Source organism: Leucopleurus acutus (assembly GCF_964270905.1).
Source record: "Leucopleurus acutus genome assembly, chromosome: 8".
NCBI classification, from domain to species: domain Eukaryota; kingdom Metazoa; phylum Chordata; class Mammalia; order Artiodactyla; family Delphinidae; genus Leucopleurus; species Leucopleurus acutus.
The window spans coordinates 70708395-70727991 of record NC_139151.1 but is presented as its reverse complement, the minus strand read 5'-3'; the positions used below and the strand labels follow the sequence as shown (position 1 = coordinate 70727991).

Sequence of the window (19597 nt, the reverse complement as noted above, 5' to 3'; positions counted from 1 at the left end):
TGCCAGGCCTTTTGAAGCGTAGATCTGGAATTGGCACAGGGTGACTTCCTCCGCATTCTCTTGACCAAGGCCAGGCACAGGCCAGCCAGCTTAAAGGGGAGGGAATTAGATTCCACCCCTTGATGGGTGGAGTGGCATGCACGTGCAGACGGAGGGGATGGACGGCGGCCGTCTTGGAGACTGTCTACCACAGGACTCCTTCCTCATTCTCCTACAGCCACTGAAGCATTTAACAGCCAGTTCAGTCGCCCCAGCTTTCTCTTCCCCTGTAGTGGACAGCTGGGAGCCACATATCCTGGACGGAGTAACCACAGGATGCAAGCCGACTGGTCCTAAATCTCCACTTGGAAGGGGACTACCCAGCAGAGGCCCTGAGGCCCACGGCTCACTTCGCATGAGTGAGAAATAAACTTTGATGTATTCATCCCCTGGGACTTTAGGCTTTATTTTCTACTGTTGCATAATCTAGCCTACGCAGGTTGTAGGTATCATTATCCCTGTACTACATATGAGAAAACTGAGGCATGTTGGTTCCGTGACTAGTCAGAGACTGAGTTGAAGCTGGAGCTTGTATCTGACTCCAGAGAGCCTTTAACCACTGCATTGGCTGCTGTTACCCTGGGAAGAGGAGATGGTGGGGGAAGACAGTCCTGTGGGCCTGGATTCTGGGTCACTTGAAATAGCATTGCCTGTGGTGAGGACAGAGAGCTCATGGACAGCATGAAGAGAGACCCACAGGGAAGCGCCTAACACAGTGCCTGGAGAGCAGGAGGTGCTCAGCTCAGCGAAGGTAAGCTGCGCCCACGGCCATGATTTGACAGCCTGGGGATCCCATGAAGGGGCATTACTTCGGCTCACTTAACCCGGCCATTGGTCCCTGGGCTTTGCAGCTCAGAAACTGGATTTGTCACCACCAAGAGCAGGGCTGTCTCTCAAGGCTATGTTCACAGTGACTGGGCTCAGGAGACACATGGAGGAAACCAAGTGAGAGCCCAACTGCCAAGCTACTGTGTTCACTGCCATACGCCCTGCCCCCACCCCTGTTGCTCCAGGGGCCAAGTCTTTCTTGGAAGGTGGCCTGGCAGTCTCGGGACCAGTCTTGAAGAATCCTGGTGTCCCTGAGCAGCACACTGAGCAGCCCGAGGTCCCACCTCCACTGCAGGATGCCCCCATTCCACAGACCTGGGGCCCACATTTCCAGACCAGGGCTTCCTCTCTCAGGATAGAATAAGATGGCACTGACCCTCAGGTGCCCCCTTTCTCTGTGACCATGGCTGGCCAGTCCCTTTTTAGGAGATTGACCCCATAGAAAGGAGACCCGGCGCAGCAGAAAGAACGAAAGAAAGAAGAAGGAAGGGAGGGAGGGAGGGAGGGAGGGAGGGAGGAAGGAAGGAAGGAAAGAAAGAGAAGTAATTTTTAATTTTTAAAAAAAAAAAATGCTAAGCATGGTTCCTGGCCCCATAGGAAGCACTAGAAAAAATATGGCATATAAGTTCTCATTTACCTACATTTAAATTATAATTATTTAACACATACCACATTCTCCTTCTTTGTTTACTTGTTTATTGCCTGTCTCCCTCACAAGAATATGAGCTTGCTAAGAAATAATTCGTTGAATGAATGAGAGAATGAAAGAAGTCAAGGGCTGTTGCCCAGGGAGCCTTCTCTCGTTTTCAGATGATTTGCCTCTCTCTGTTCTGTTGCACTTTTTATACTCTAGCCCCCAGAGAGCATCCCTAGTACCCTATTTGTAAGTTCCTTGAGTAGTAGGTAAGAGCAGGAGTTGTGGAATGCAAATCCACCCTTATTAACTCTGACCTTAGGCAAGTCACTGAACCTCCCTAAGCTTTAGTTTCCTTCTCTGAAAGATGGGAATAATGGCACCTACCTTACATGGGTGATGTGAGGACTAAAGGAGATCATCCTTAAGCGCCATCCCTGGCAGGGACACCCAGCCAGTGGTCACCGTGCTGGTTTGCCCTCATGTATGATCCTTACGAACAGCAAGGCTCCAGGCAGTCCTTCCACATTTAAAGCCTGTCTCCTCTCCCCGGCTCGGCAGGATAAACAGGTTTGGGGCCAGCTGCTATCGCCCACCCCAGTCTTCTGCCCTCCACCATCCGTCTGCCATTTTAGACAGTTGCCTGCAGCAAGTAAAGCAATGGCCCAGGGCTTTTGCAGTTTGGGCTCCCGGGGCCGTGCCACCACCAGGCTGCCTCCCTGAATTCTCCAGGGGCTGAGGACAGGCGAGTCCTCTGGGGCCTCCCCTGGCAGCCCTGCGGCTGTCCACCCGACATCAGATCAACCTGTGCTGTGGGCGCCTTTGATGTCAGTTCCCACACTGGAGCCTCGTGCCCTGCCCTGAGGACATGGGCTTTGAAGTTGGCCTGTAAACCGAGCTTTCAGGAAGAAAGTTGTCTATTGTGCCTCAGAGCACAGCCAGGCCCTGTAAAGGCACTCGGAATGCCATGAACACCTGATAAATAATTCTTTCTGGGCTCAAGAAAGATTCGTTCCACTTACAGGGGAGGAAAATTCCCTTGACCTTTTCATTGAAGTCCTGTGTGTGTGTGTTTTGGGGGGGGTTGGTTAGAGAGGGTTTTTGCGTCTTCTCGCTGAAGTCACGTGGGACAGGCAGGTTGTCTTAGAGCTGAGCTCCAATGACTGCTCCAAAAGGGCTCCTGGTCCCTGACCCCTGGTCCGAGGTCCCCCCAGCCAGCCCCACTCCTGCCTCCTGCTGGGAACATGGAGAAGATTGGGCCCTCTAACGGGTAGAGGGGCCTTGGCCCCTCCAGGCCAAACCCTGCTGCAAATGGCGGGGCTTCCAGGAGGCACAGCCCTGTTGCCTTTCTTTCCTCCCAGGGCCTGGCATGGTCAAAGAGAGGGGGCAGACAGGATTTCCCACCCGAAGGGGTCCCGGAAGTGGATACTGGCTCACATACACTGAGCGCTTACCTCAGGCCAGGCCCTCTGCTGGGCCCCCTTTTGTGTGCAATTGGATAATAGGATGTGGGTATGTGTGTAGTTTTGTGAAAGCTTTCTTTATGGTAAAACGTAACATACATGTAGAAGGTATATAAAATAACAGCACACAGCTCAGTAAATGATCAGAAAACAAACATCTCTGCAGTCACCACCTTAGTCAAGAAATTCAAGTTTGCTAGGATGCAGGAAGCCCTGCTGGTGCCCCTTCCTGCTCAGTAGGCCCTCCCTCTCCCACGAAGGATAACCACCCTTCTGACTTTTGTTGTTACTACTTATTTGCCTTTTTAAAATTAATTAATTAATTAATTAATTTATGGCTGCGTTGGGTCTTCATTGCCGCGCCTGGGTTTTCTCTAGTTGCGGCGAGTGGGGGCTACTCTTCGTTGCGGTGCACGGGCTTCTCATTGCGGTGGCTTCTCTAGTTGCGGAGCATGGGCTGTAGGTGCGCGGGCTTCAGCAGTTGTGGCGCACGGGCTTAGTTGCTCCGTGGCATGTGGAATCTTCCTGGACGGGGCTCGAACCCATGTCTCGTGCATTGGCAGGTGGATTCTTAACCACTGCGCCAGCAGGGAAGTCCCTTACTTGCTTTCTCTTTATAGTTTTTCTATCTAATCAGGCATCGTCAGATACTCTTAGTTTTATTTGTTCTCTGAAATGTGTACAAATGGAATAATAGAATGGAATAATAATGCATTCCTTTGTGCCAGGCTTTTTTTCACTGAACATTGTTTATGATATTCATCCATGTAACTGTTTCATTCATTTTGCTGTTGTATAGTATTCACTGTAGGAATATTCGAGGAGTATTTATCCATTCTGTTAAAGGACATTTGGATGTTTCCAGTTTGAAGTTATTAAAAATAATGCTGCTATGTACATTTTTAAACATATCTCTTGATCCACGTGCACTCATATTTCTTTTGGTGTATACCTAGGTGTAGAGTTGCTAGGTTATAAGGTAAGCATATCTTCAACTTAGGTAGAAAATGCCAAACTGTTTTCCAAAGTAGTACTAATTTATACTCCTACCATGAACATGTGAGTTGCTTCACATCCTCGTTGTGGTGGCAGCCTCTGAGACAGTGATCCCCGCCTTCTTGCATTCACACCCTCTGTAAGCCCCTCCCCCTAAGTGTGGGCTGGAGCTAGCAATTACCTTCTAATGAACAGGATGTGACAGAACATAACAGGATGTCGCTTTCTTTCTTTCTTTTTTATTGGAGTGTAGTTGCTTTACAATGTTGTGTTCTGTACCGCAAAGTTCAGGATGTCACTCTCAAGATGAGGTTACAAAGAGACTATAGCTTCTGTCTTGGGCATCCTCTGCTTTCTCACTTGCTTACTGTGAAGGCCATGTTGTGAGCTAACCTGTGGGGAGGCCCACAGGGCAAGGAACAGATGTCTCTGACCAGCAGCCAGTGAGGACCTGAGAACTCACATGAATGAGCTTGGAAATGGGTCCTCCCAGCCTCCAGTTAACCCCTGAGATGATTGTAGCCCTCTCTGACACCTTGATTACAACCTTGTGAGAGAGCTTCGGCCAGAGGCACCCAGCAGAGCCCAGATTCCTGATTCATGGAAACCGAGATAAACGTTTATTGTTTTAAGTTGTGAAGTTTTGGGGGTGATTTGTTACATGGCAATAGATAATTAATGTACTCAACAAGACTTTTTTTTTTATTGTCCCATTTTCAATGTGTATGAATTAGGTGTGTCAGCATCTTCCTGATATTATTGGTATTGAGCACCGTTTCAAGTTTGTTGACCCTTTGGATTTCCTTCTTTGTGAAGTACCTGTCAGGACTCTTATCATTATTCCGTTGGGTTATACATCTTTTCCTTGTTGATTTGTAGGGGTTCTAGATGTAAGCCTGTCTTAGCCTGGGCTACCCCTAGGAAGCAGAGCCTGAGGCAAGGGCTTGCAGGCAGAGAGTTAATTTGGGAAATGATCCAAGGAACAGAAGTAGAAAGGAAAGGAGGGGAAACCAATAGAAGCACGCCTTCTCAAGTTGGTCACTGTTGTGGGAAACTTGGGCTCATTCTCATTGGGACCTTCTGAAGAGCCATGTAAAATGTTCCTCAAAATTATCCACCTGTGTTATAAAAGAGAAGAGCATTTATCTTCTAGCTCAGGGCCCCCCCCTTGACCAAGGGCTCCCCATAGGGTGTTAAATCCTTCACATCTCCAGATCCCACATGTGTGACTGATTCCCATAGGAAGCCCACACTGGGGCAGCTAAGAAGCCCTGGGGCATCACGTGAGAGGTGTGGCTAAAATGAGATCCTACTGCAGTAATATCTAGAATAAAATGGGTGCCAAGAGGATGTGCAGTGGAGCACGAGGAATATCTGACACATAGCCTCTTATAGATGATATGCTTTGTAAATGTCTTTTCCCATCTGGGCTTGCCTTTCCACAGTGACTTTCAATGAATAGACATTACTAATTTTAAGGTAAGCAAGTGTTTAAGTCTTTTCCTTTGTAGTTTGTGGTTATTTGCATCTTGTTCAAAAAGTCTTCCTGTACTTAAGTCATAAAAATCTTCTCCTCTGGTATTTTCTAGGAGCTTTCTTGTTTTGCCTTTCACAGATCTACAATCTACCTGGAACTGGTTTTTTTTTTTTTTTTTTGCTATACGCGGGCCTCTCACTGTTGTGGCCTCTCCCATTGCGGAGCACAGGCTCCGGACATGCAGGCTCAGCGGCCATGGCTCACGGGCCCAGCCGCTCCGCGGCATGTGGGATCTTCCCGGACCGGGGCACGAACCCGTGTCCCCTGCATCGGCAGGCAGACTCTCAACCACTGCGCCACCAGGGAAGCCCTGGAACTGGTTTTTAAGTAAGGTGTGAAGTGGGCATCAGGTTTCATTTTTCCACACAGATGCGCAACTTATTGAAGAATCTATCATTTCCTTCCCACTGCTGTACAGTGCCATTTTGTCATAATCGAGTATCTGTATATGTATGAATCTTTTTCTGTTCCATTGTTTGTCATTGTGCCAATATCGCACTATTTTAATTAGTGGAGCTTTATAGTAAGTGTTGACACACAGAAAAGCAATGTGTCTCTCTTGTTCTTATTTTTCACAACTATCCTGGCTATTTTTGGTCTTTGCCTTTCCTTATAAATCTTAGAACAAACATGTCAAGTTTTACTCCCCATCCTCCATTGGATTTTTTCTTCTATTGAGACTACATTGCATGTAGATTACTTTGGAGAGAATTACATCTCTACAATATGCATGTCCTAATCTATGAATATGATAAATTCATTTATTTAAACCTTTAAATATTTCTCTCCAAAATATTTTATAGAAAAAAAGAATTCTGCTTCTAGCAATGGTAGACAAGGATGCTTTGAACCAACTTTCCTACTGAGAACAAATGGAAAAGGAGGCTAAAATATTTTTGAAAATACATATTTGAAGGCAATGGAGAGCTAGTAAAGCTGCGAAAATTTATGGAGCCAAGATCCAGAGGAAAAATAGGAAGCATGAGGTCAACATTTGGTATCACTTTTCCTCCTGAAGTGAATTGTCCATTCCAAAAGCTGTTGGCTGTGAGAGCCTGAGCTGTTTTTTGATAGACTGTCCTAGTCTCACTATGTTTGTGTACAGCTTAGGAGTCAGTCAAGGACCCAGGGGAGTATCTTTATGTAGATTTGGGGGCTCTACAGCTCTCTCACGTCTGGTACTCTTCCCTCCAAATTGCAATCTCTTGTCAGCCCTGTATGCTTGTCTGTTTCTTCCACCCAGCGAGTCTGCCACCTGTTTGTGCTTGTTCACTTTACTGTGGTTGAAAAATGACCTCAGGGAGAAACCTGGGTGGAATGTGGGACTCATTGCGTGTGCTTCCCTTTCAATGATTAGAAGCCCTATATGGGTTGGCCACCACGGATTTCTTCACCTTTATTCGTGAAGGATATTTTCACTGGGATAGGATTGTAAATTGGTGATGATTTTTTTCAGTGCTTTGAGGATATCATTACATTGTCTTCGGGCTTCTTTGGCTTACGTTGAGAAGTTAAATGTCTTATTCTTGCACCCTTAAAGTTAATGTGTCCTTTTTTCTGTCTGTACTTGTTTTCTTCTTTTCTTTGGGTCACAGCTCTTTCACTGTTGTATGCCTAGATGTGATTTTGTCTTTATCCAGCTTAGGATTTGTAGATCTCAAATCTATGTGTGGGTATCTTTTGTCAGTTTTGGAAGATTCTTAACCGTTATCTCTTTGAAAACTGATTTTCTCCATACTCTCTCTTTTCTCTTTCAGGGACTCCAATTATATGAATTCTAGCCCTTTTTTCTCTCTTTGTCCGTTCCTGGGAAACAATATCTTATTATGCAAGAATCCATTACATCCATGTGAAAAGGATTTGACAAATCAACTAGCATTTCTCTTACTGAAATGCTTTTACCACTCGAATTTCCCTGTACTAAGAAGCAGTGTCTGTCTCTGACATAACCCACAAACCTTCATGGAATTGGGACATGGCCACCTTTTGTTTCAAGGACATAGGGCAAAAGGCGTGGAGGATTTTCCTGGTTACAAGGTTAAATATTTAAGGTTATAGGCTGCATTATGCTAGTCCTCAGTGGCAAATTCTGAGTGACTGAGGCACCCACATGCTCTTTGATAAAAATCTATTTGTGATATGCAGGACCGTCTAACACACAGGCCCCAAGGCAGGAGCCCATCTTACCTGGGTCTAAAGGTAGGGTTTCTCAATCTCAACACTACTGATATTTTGGGCAAAATAATTCTTTGTTGTGAAGGTCTGTCCTGTGCATGGTAGCATATTTAGCAGCATACCTGGCCTCTATCCTGTACGTATCAGTAGCACCTCCCAGTTGTGACAAGCAAAAATATCTCGATATTGCCAAATGTTCCCTGATGGGGCAAAACCGCTCCTGGTTGACAACCATTGGTCAAAGGATGGTACTCCAGACGAGAAAGACCCACTTGAAACTTAATACCAATGGCCTGCTTTGTGAAAGAAAGCACATCACTGGTTTACTAGAGACATAGGTGTGTGCACCTGACTTTGGCTGTTTGGAAGCTCAAAGCTAAGTTTCGTATTTACTACATTAACTAACTGTGAGCCTGTTTTCAGGACTGATCTTATTTCTAATATAACAGTCTTTTAGGAAATGGCTTCACATAATTTGAAAAGACCAGCAGGTAGAGTGTCTCCATATGAAAAAGCCTTAGGAGGCAACATCTTGGTACTGGTAACGGCACAAGAGGCACCATTTTCAGTAGTGCAAGTTAGGCTACTTGAGGCCAGCTTTGAGGGCAGGTTTTGGGAGTTGGGGAGAACAGGGAAGGCATTGTTGGGTAACTGTGGGTGGCATATCTTGTGGGGAGCATATGGGAGGTATTCCTTTGCTTTTTCTCAGGCCTGTAGTAATTGTGGAATGCTTTCTGAGAGTGGGGTAAGCAGCTGAAGTTCAGAAATCAAATGAGTAGGGGTTCAAGGCATAGTAATTTGGGTATTAAAAGTTAATGTGTACTTCCGAGTTTGGAGACAGAAGAGTTAAGTCCTTTCTCTCTTCTCTTGAAAATCACCCAGAAGCAGTAAGGAGAATGAGAAAAGGAAGTTGACTCCAGCTTCAACGAAACTAGGAGACATCTGAAACTCGTAACTCTAAAATGGGTGAAAGAGCTGAAAAAGTAGTAAAGGTCAAAGGAGAGTACAGGGGGTATGCTTGCCTCTGCAGGATCTGAGAAACCTAGCTAGTGTCTTCTTAAACGTGAGGCTATTTGTGAGACAGGTCTGTTAGAGCAGCAGGGAAGCGGTCCCCTGCGATGTGAAAAGCCATTTGGCATCTGATTTCACTGGCAGAGCTACAATGGTTCACACACATAACTCTGGACCATGATAAATTTTTCTGCCAGCTTGACCTTTCCCCTTCATGAAAACCCTGCAACACCTGGGAAGAACTTCATTTAAAGACGAGTCATCTGTTTCCCCATCCAGGTAAACAGAAGTTCCTCTCTTCCAAGAGCTCATTTCTGACTCCTCTCATATGCTACATCCAATCTAGAATCTAGTTCTCATTACTTCCACTATGACTACCCTAGTCCGAGCCCCTGTGCTCACCTAGAATCTTGCAATAATTTCATAATTGTGCTCTCCATTTTTCTAGTTGACTCCCTACAGCTGCCTAAGCTTTGTTAGATCATGTCACTCTAATAAAAACTCTCCAATGTCTTCTCACTCTCCTTAGCATAAAATCCAAAGTTCATGTCACAACTCTAATGATCTTATTCCTGCTCTCTCTTTGAACTCATCTCACAACCCTCTGCTGCCCCTAGCTTTATTATTCATTGCATCCCTTTACCTTGTTTTCTTAATATTTATAAAACAAATGATATATATTTGTTTATTGTTTGTCTCCCCTCCACCAGAGTGTAAGCTTCATTAAAGGAGGGACTGATTTTGTTTACTGCTGTATTCCCAGTGGTTAGAACAGTGCCTGGCACATAGCAGGTGCTGAGAAAATATTTGCAATTGACCAAACAATAAAAAAGAACTGGCACAGGGTTTGGAGGAGGATATAAAAATAGAAAAGGATCAAAAAAAAAAAAAATACATGGCAGGTGAAGAGCACTCACCAGAAAAATGTTGCCTCAACAGATAGTTGAAAACTATAATCAAAGATCTCATGACAACCTTAATATCTTAACATCTCGGTAAAGTGCCGACATCAGAAATACAAGAGGATGTGAGGAAACAGAAGAAACATGAGCTGGCAGAATTCAAGGAAAAAAATTACATAATAATCATAAAAATGAATACAAAATTGGAATGATAGAGTATACAGTGCTCAATCACGATGAGAAAGCATAAAAATAAAAATGACATGGAGATAGGAGATGTAACATGCACATAATTGGAGCTTCTAAAGGAGAAAATTTCTATTTTCTATTTTTATAGATGAAAGCACTGAGAAACCTTGCTCACATGAAGTCAGTAATAGATTTTAGAAACATCACTTAATCCTCTGAACTCTTGGAATTTAGGCCAAATATCAGTGACCTTTCTTCAAATTGTATGTCTAATGAATCAGCTGACAATCCAGTTCTCTACCAATTTTATTGAGGACATGTAACTGGAAACTACCTGACTTGCAAAAGGAGTCATTCAGACCTTTACATCAACGTTTCAAATTGTCCCTTTGTTTGGAGGCTTTACTCCTTAGGGTAAACACAGTGAGTTTTGGGATGGATGAGAGGTATTTCTTTTTTCTAACGGGTGAAGGGTTACAGTGAAAGGAATAGTAGTTTTCAGAGATCAATTTAGAACAAGTACATATGAATGTACAGTGTTGGGAAATTGATTCTGTTGAACCCCTTCATGTATCCCAGGAGTGTGTATTCATTTGAAGACTACTGGCTAACAATGCCAAGCAATGCTATCAGGTCAAGCAAGGAATGAATTAAAAAATATGGTTTAGGAAAATAAGAATTATTGATTTGATCAAAGTAGTTTTCAATACAGCTGTATTAAAGTTGGGTAGGGCTTCCCTGGTGGCACAGTGGTTAAGAATCCACCTGCCATGCAGGGGACACGGGTTCGAGCCCTGGTCCAGGAAGATCCCACATGCCATGGAGCAGCTAAGTCTGTGTGCCACAACTACTGAGCCTGCGCTCTAGAGCCCACGAGCCACAACTACTGAGCCCAAGCGCCTAGAGCCCATGCTCCACAATAAGAGCCACCGCAATGAGAAGGCCGCGCACCAGAACTAGAGAAAGCCTGCACACGGCAATGAAGACCCAACACAGCCAAAAGAAACAATAATAAAAAAAAAGTTGGGTAGAAGCTATATTGGAGTGGATTGAGGGGGAAGGGGATGGTACTGAAGCAGACAGTAATAGAAATGTTATTAAAACTGAATATTGAAAATGTGGAGATAGGATTATAGCCGAAGTGTATGGTATCTAGGAAAAATCTTTTTTAAAAGATGTGAAATACCTAGGGACTTGGGGAGAAATGTTGACAAAAAAAGGATCAACAGACTAAGGGAGGTTGAAGACTCCTAAAACAAGATAATCAAAAGTACTAGGTTCACAAGATGATGCAAAGGGTTAACAGTAGTTGACATTTACTGAGCTGTTTTTTATCAGTGTGCTTAAACTTTTTAACTGTTTCAACTAATTCTCACAATAACCATACAACGTGGTTGCTACTGATATTCTCATTTTACAGATGAGGCTAGGAGACTCAGATTTAATTATGCCCAAGGTCACTGAGTTTATCACTAAGTTAGTAGAGCTGGGATGTCACCTAGAGCATTGGAGCACTTCTCCACAGGTGTCAATTTAGGTGGAAGTTCAGGGAATTTCTGCCTGATAAAATCTCTTTCATGTAAGCCAGAAAGCAAGGACATGTTATAAGAGTGAAGGAGAAAAGACAGGGTCACAAGTTTGAGAAGTTTTCAACAGTTAAGAACAGGAAAGGAGTTGATGAGAGGTAACAGTAAGGATAACATGCAGTGTTGTTAATTAACACTTAGTAATATTGATTTGTACAGTTGGTGGCCTTTCTCCAGAAATAATCCATAGGGAATTGGATACATCTAGGGCTGTATTTTCCAGAAAGGTTATGACACTGGGGAGGGTTATTTGGGATACTGACAACAGTGACACTGAATTGACAGATCACTTAAAAATCTAGACAGGGCTTATGGAACTGGTGAAAACAGACTGATAATGACCTGATTTGAACTTGTGTAAAGGAATACAACTGTTATGGTGAGAGGTGAGGTTTCTACATTTGTGATTTCAGAGGTAAAGTTGTTTTGGGATATTGAAAGTAGCCAAGATGTGGCTGCTGTGGAGACAAGAGTAATGGAACTAAAGCCCTGTAAGTGGCCACTGATGTCAACCAGGTAGTTGCAATTTATTTCCTCAAAATTTACTCAAAGAATATGACCTATCTTTCTGCTCTCAAACTGTTGTTTTATCAGAACAGCAATCACTTCAGACTTTCTTCTGTACCTGCAATTCATCCGGATTTAAAAAATTAGATTTGAGAAGAGGATTTTTACCTATCAATACACACAAAATTGGAATCTGTGTTCCTGAAAACCTTTACAATAGAAAGATCACTGGATCACTGGTATAGTCAAGCACTTGGGAGAAGTGTATTTCAGGTAAGAAATTATCAATAGTAAGAAAAAGTTGCCACTCAACTTTCCCCTCAATAGCATGTTTCACTGCCCCCCAAAAAATGTGTTTTCCCTTATGGTACTTCAGTAGGGATATCAAAATGCCATGGCATCTCTCTTCCTTTAATCCACCCACCACACACACACAATTTGATAAGGGAAAAAAAAGCAAAAACCAACCCAATGTTCATGCTTAAAAGACAGCCATGATATTTAATGTGGTGCTGGGACACTAGGCCACATGGACCAACAGACCTAAATTTATTCCAACCCTGAATTTTGTTAATGTCCAATAATATATGAATTGGAATGAGAATTTCTTTCTCTGAAGATGAAGAAAAAAGGTCTTCCAGTGTAGTTATTTTAGAAGGAGGCTCTTCTATTTACATATAAGAACCAAGACTTATAAATAACCAAGCATATTTAAATAAACTGATGAAAACACCTTTTAAAACATAATACTGGTCTCTCCCTCTTCCATTCTTAAACATGTATCAGTCTTCTGCTTAAATTAGTTGTAATAAGCAACCCTACAGACTAGCTATTTGACAATCAGTGGCCAAACTGAAATTTGAACAAAGCCAAACTTGTTTAAACCAGATACTATTTGTTAAATGTTACACATTCTACTAGTCACTGACTCAGTATTTTACTATATAGGGTAGCACCTATTATAAAACAATGTGAGACATAAGAAAAAATGAAATGTTGGGGGTCTGATACATGAAAAAATTTCAGGATGGATTGCATAATCCAGAAATCGCTTGTTCTATTTGCTACATTCCTCGAAAATTCTAAACTTCAAAATGACACAGGAATTTAAAAAAAAAAAACAACAACACATTAAACACATACTTAAGTATCTAGATGTGTAACAGTTCAGCAAACAAAAAGGTTTAACTCAAAGCCTTTGAACATGTTACTTAAACATTAAGATTTTGAACCCAATTACTCAAAGATCATTGACTAGCCCATAATGCAGTTTGTGTTACTCTGCTGTACAAATTAACCACATAATAACAGTCAGATCTTACTCCAACAGAAGTGGCGATAAAATCATACAGCAATACTCCTTTTTGTAATTAGATAATCAGGATAACAGCGCTGGGATAAAATGAAGAGAATATCTTGTTTCAGCTTCTTGTTCAATAAGCCTATTCCTCATTTTCAGATAATGAGGATAAAGGTATCACAACCACATATGAGAAACTGCTTTCTCTTTATTTAGGTGTTAGGAAGAAAATTAACTTTGGTCACATATTACCTTAAAAAAAAAAAATCCAGTTTTACATATTCCTAAATAGATAGGACCAAATGATCAGAGAAAAAATTTCTTCTGTAAAAACTGGCCAATTTTATCAAAAATCTAACATACAGTGTCATTCAAATTATGTGAAGACTGCTTGGGATCATAACATTCCAAATATATGACAACTGCAACTCCATCCTAACCGGTGTGAAAAGTATTCGCTCTCATGTTGCTTTGGTCCAAAAGAGTAGAGCTGATTTAGTAAGAGTAAACTAAGTACCTAATCTTTTGCCAGCATTAATTTAGATTGTTACTGGCAGCAGAAATATCCATGGTGAATAGTTCTACTATAAGAGAGTATAATAAAAGAATATTTTTATGAACACATCACAGTACCAGATAAACTTTTATAAGAGAGAAACATGAAGGAACAAAAAAAGATAAACAGCTACCACACAAAAAATACTGTTTCCCCCGTAACTGTATTTGAAGGGGTAAAAAGGTAGTATTAGAAGTTTGATGATGCTAACATGAAAGGAAGTTGAGTATTGTATTTATTTCTTATTTTATACAACTCTTACTGTTTACAAAAATGGTTATAGTCATGCCCATAAAAGTGTAACCCATGGCATCTGAAAGCAAACACTCTTTGTAATTATTTAAAAGGGCCTTTTTAAAAATTATAATACAAAGGTCTGTGCTCTATAAGCAGTCCTCCACTGTGCATTATAACAATAAGGCTTACTTTTAATACAAAGACTAAGTGTTTGGGAGTTATGAACCACTGGATTTAACAAACATCATCTTATAGTTGCTTTTTGCATCTTTTTTGTTTTTGGGATCCTCCACTTCATCAGGGTGCTCAGTAGCTTGGAGTTCTTCAGCAGATTCTTCTTTCTCTGACTCTGAATCACTTTCAGAGTCATCTGGACTTTCAGGATCAGGTGAATCATCATCATCATCATCATCTCCAGCCACATCACCTTCTCCATCATGATCATCTACCTAAAAACATCAATCAACAGCTATTAAAATACATTATGCAGTATAAAAACTGGAAAAGACCCCAAAATTTTTCTCTCACTCCCTAGCCATTAACAGTTTAAGATCAGAGGCTGCCTAGGGAAGAAATGAGGACTCAGGCACCTCCATGTGTTTTATACCCTGGGACTTGAGTAGGATTTTGGTTTAAGAAAGGGCTCTGAAGACCACTCACCTTCTCCCCTCCCCACTAGTTTGAAAATAATATATTATTATCTTCCTGATGGAAACAGTATTATTTTAAGTAAATAAGGCAAGTTAACCACTGATCCATGGGAATATTTAAACAGTTATCAATGTTTTGCATATTATATTACTTTGGAGTAATGGACCAATAGTTATTATATGAAAAGAGATGATGTAGGAAACAACCAAGAAAACTCTCCTGAACCGGTATTTACATGAAATATTTCATGTAACTTGTATGTTGTTCATGCCTACTTAAGATGTGCCCTAATGATTATCTAAGCAGAATTTATATTAAGCTAGTATCAGAAAACATATTTCTAAAACTGTCAAAAATATCTATTCTCATTATCTACAAAGACCTAGTTTGGCATGTAAAAATGTAACTGCATAAAGAAAGCCTTCTACATAGGGTTCTTGATCGCTAGAGTAATTTAACACAAATAAATGATAATCAAATTGGAAATTATCTTCCCACTTAATGAAAATACATAATTACTACCTCACTGAAGCCAAGTCCACAATGTCGTCGATATCTTCCTGATAATTTACTGTCCATACTTTGTTGATATTGAGACTCCAGTTCTTCGTTAATTTTCTTGTCTTCTTCCCCTGTATGTCCAGTGTACTTTGATTATGTTTCAGTCAAATTAATAAAAATATTTGATTACACAAAAAACCCACAATACAGATGCTATTATATTCAGGGCTGATTTCTCTAACTGTGACTAATTTTACAGCGAATTTTGTGGATGGGTTTATAAACCATAGGTAGTTAGTTACCCAACAGATAAAATAACTGAAGGATGTATTTATGATTACTTCTTTAATAACCAACCCCCTGAAGCACAAGTTGTTTATTAAAGATGAAAAACTTAATTTTTCCCATGTAATAATTCAAACCAGATACAGGAATCTCAGAACTGCTTAAGTTTACATATTGTAACTATTAATTACTAAGAACTTTGGGCATCATGTTTTAGTTTATTTATAGTCTAATAATGGTTCTCCTGAAAGTTTCCTCCTAGTCATGCAGAAAAAATCCTCCAACAAACAAAAGCTTCTGTCTTTGAACAGAAATAATGAAAAGGCACACAATTCTGTTTAGAGAATGGCTAAATAAAATGTAAAATGACCTTGGAATGGCTTCCCTTTACGCCTTTCTTTGCATATCAGTTTACTGCACCAACATAAACTTATTTGTAATTTTATCATGCAACATTTGATATATAAATTATTTTTAACATATATTGTTATATATATGTTATGAAGCAGAATACTAAACAACCACCTATAAACTTACCACCCAAGAAGCAGAACATTACCAATACCAGTGAAGCTTTCTGTACGTGACATTTTAATTTGTAAATACAAGAAGAATTTCATATTTTAAAAGAATGAATGCAACAGTTAAATATATTTCCATTCTGCCAAAGCTCAGGGACTCTTTTGCCTTTTGTAGCAGTGCAAATCAATTTGAAATAACTGTTCAACACCAGAAATATAAAATGCCTATTAATTTCTAATGTCTAAGATTAGGGCCAATTTTAAATGGGATAAAACTTTACTTTTCAGCAGACTGAATTCAAATCCAAATTCTAATTCATTTTCTGTTTTTACTTTTAAAGTTTTTCCCCCAAAATTAAAAGAAAAATTAATTTCTTCAGGCATTCCAATGAGTTTATACTCTTCCAAGATTTCAGAGCAAAACTCAGTGAATAAACTAAAAACCAGTATAATATGCCAACTGTAACACTGTATATTAATTTACAAAATACATGTAAACTCTAGATACTATAGTTGGCAAGATGAGGCATAAAACCTCACTACAATTAAAATACTACATGTTGTGAGTTAGTAAAAATGAAGACAGAAACTGGTTAGAATTGGTTAGAATATCATATCGATGTACATATCAAACTTGGTTAGAATATCATATCGATGTACATATCAAACTTGGTTAGAATATCATATCGATGTACATATCAAACTTGGTTAGAATATCATATCGATGTACATATACTCAAATCTTTTATGAAAGTATATACTAACTGTTAAATGATATACGTAACATGTTTACATATACTACATATATTTCTAATATTTATTAATCATTAGAACTAATCAACAATTATACACGAAAGTTAGAATATCCCAAAATATGTACAAATATTTCATATTCCAAATTTAGCACCTCCACTTTAATTATATTTTACTTTCTTACCTGTTCGGAAGTGAGATGTGGATTTGTGATCTCCTATAACAAGACGACCAGTATGTTCTTTCTGTAAGAAGGCAGGAAATTTATTAGAATTTGAGACCACTAATTCAACATAATTATTAAGTGTCTACTATGTGCCTGACAATATTCCAGGCTTATGGGATACAGTGAAGAAAAAGAACTAAATTAAGATCCCTGTCTTTATGGAACTTACATTCTTGCATGGATAGGGATGGGGAGGGGACACAAAATCAGTAAGTAAATTACAGTATGTCTGAAGGCAGTGTAATTACAATAAACCAAGCAGAGGAAGGGGATAGAAAGTATGTAGAGTTCAAGCTGGAATTTTAAATGGGATAGACAGCTAGAAAAGTGGATCAATCTAAACATTTTCTTTCCTAAAATGCCAGTAAAATGAGTTGCTTTGATTTTTCCACCTTCTCTTTCTGATGTCTCAGGCATATATCATGGAAAGAAAGCAAATGAGATTTAACTGAATAAAAATAATAGCTTTATAATGAACAATGTGATTGAAATTTAAAATATAAAACATAAAAATAACCATTACTATTTAACAACATACCACAAATAGCTAGCTTATTACTTTTGACTACAATAAACACCCACTTTCAAACTATCAAAAAGCACAGAACTTAAAACAATCTAGTTCTATAAAACATAAAAATAAATCTGACTCAACTAATTGGTAATTAGTTACCAACTAATCAGCTTACATAATTACTCTCAATTTATCAGTTCCAATCCACTCTTCATGGTTCATATTTAGTTTTGAAACCAAGCATGAGCCTGTGGGGCTCCCGGGCATGGAAGCCTTTCCGTGTCCCCAGTTTCTTGTTTATAGGGAACAGACTCCAGCCTCCGTGACACTCCCTGAGTTCCAAAGGGCAGATTTGAACCGTTGCCATGCAGAGACAAGGGAGGAGCAGTCAAGAAACAACAGTGTAGCCTTTGGATAGGGTCCTGGTTCTGCCTGAAGGGATACACATAACAATGAGTTCTTTACAGAACGAAAACCCCCAACAAATGTAAGATGTTAGCATTCTTTATCCCAGATTAAAAGGAACCAGAGAAGCTCTTCAAGAGACCATCTGAGGCCAGATTAAAGGAGTCACAGAAACTCATCAGACCACCTGAAGCCAGGCCCTGCACACACCCTGATCCTTATCAGCAACCCTGCCTTTGAACCACTGCTATAAAACTCCTCACCAAATCCCTCCAGGTCGGGCAGTTTTGAGAGGTACTGAGTCTGCTGTGTCCCCCTTTGCCTGGCAGAGCAATAAAGCTGTTCTCTTCTACTTCACCCAAAACTCTGTCTCCGAGATTCAATTCCGTACTGGTGCACAGACGCCGAGTTTTCGGCATCAGTTTCACAAGGTAAATAAAGTGTTTGGGAGACTGGCCAAGATGGCAGAGTAGAAAGATCTTGAGCTCACCTCCTCTCACGAGCACACGAAAACCACCACTATCTGCAGAACAGCTATTGATGAAAAAGACTGGGAACCACCAGAAAAGATCTTCTACAACTAAAGACATAAAGAAGGAACCACAACAACCTGGATATAATCAAATTCCATACCCCTTGGGGTGGGTGATCCACAAACTGGAGAATAATTACACTGCAGAGGTTCTCCTACAGGAGTGAGAGTTCTGAGTCCGACATCAGGCTCCCCAGCCCAGGGGTCTGGTACCAGGAAGATGAGCCCCCAGAGAATTTGGCTTTGAAGGCCACTGGGGCTTAACTGCAGGAGCTCCACAGGACTGGGGGAAATACACTTCACTCTTCGAGGGAGCATACAAAATCTCACATGCACCCGGACACAGGGCAAAAGCAGTAATTTGATAGGCACCTGGGCCAGACCTACCTCTTAGTCTTGGAGAGTCTCCTGGAGACACGGGGTGGTAGGGGGACTGTGGCTCACCTAGGGACACAGACACTGATGGCAGAATACCGGGGAACACTGTTGGCGGCTGACATCTTGGCTCATTAGTTCCAAGACCTTATCCCACCCAACAGTCTGTAGGTGCTAGTGCTGGGACTCCTCAGGCTAAACAACTAACTGGGCAGGGACACTGCCCCACCCCTCAGCAGACAGGCTGCCTAGAGACTTACTGAGCGCACAGCCACCTCAAGATATGCCCCCTAGACATGGCTCTGCCCATGAGAGGACTAAGACCCAGCTCCACCCACTAGTGGGCAGACACTAGCCCCTCCCTCCAGGAAGCCTGCACAAGCCTCTAGAGCAGCCTTACCACCCAGGGGGCAGACACCAGATGCAAGAAAAATATGATTCCCGCAGACTACGGACCAAGTCTGCCCACAGCAGGCCAGACTGTGCCCGCTAGCAGGCCAATGCAACCTTCAGGACACCCTGGACCCCATAACCAACTGTGTCAAGAACTACCTCCCAACCCCAAATCTTATATGTGCTCTGGGATCCAGGGGCCCTGCAGCCAGACTCCAGGAACCAGCTCTGACTGCCCAGTTGCCTCCAGAATCCGGCTTAACCTGCCAATGGGTGGGCAACAGCCCCAGAGTCTTCATGAACCTGACTCTGACTACCCAGCCAGCACTAGCCTTGGGGCCCCCTAGGGTTCTGCAAGCAGTCACTTCATGACCAGGGCCTGCTGAACAGCAGCCAGCAGCATCCGCACAAGGCAGGGCCTGGCAACCAACCAAGCCCACCAGATCACCCACATAGTCAGGCCACCACAACAGAAGGACCC

General features: G+C 41.5%; 1 protein-coding gene and 1 long non-coding RNA gene across 3 annotated transcripts in view; one reads left to right on the top strand and one right to left on the bottom strand.

Moving 5' to 3' along the window:
* The first annotated feature begins 416 nt into the window (after nucleotides 1-416).
* On the top strand, nucleotides 417-18562 carry LOC309965577. The gene is made up of 3 exons (XR_014326398.1): nucleotides 417-790; nucleotides 11955-12140; nucleotides 17926-18562. It is a non-coding gene; the product is annotated as an uncharacterized lncRNA (long non-coding RNA).
* The window catches only part of LOC309965576 (small acidic protein), a 29814-nt gene continuing 22337 nt past the window's right edge, over nucleotides 12121-19597 (bottom strand). For both annotated transcript variants that reach the window (XM_082845127.1, XM_082845128.1), the window contains exons 3-5: nucleotides 16856-16916; nucleotides 15134-15243; nucleotides 12121-14409 (exon numbers count right to left, since the gene is read on the bottom strand). In XM_082845127.1, the coding sequence (XP_082701253.1) occupies nucleotides 14179-14409; nucleotides 15134-15243; nucleotides 16856-16916 (402 nt within the window). In that variant the 3' untranslated portion in view covers nucleotides 12121-14178. The remainder of the gene's footprint in view (nucleotides 14410-15133; nucleotides 15244-16855; nucleotides 16917-19597) is intronic.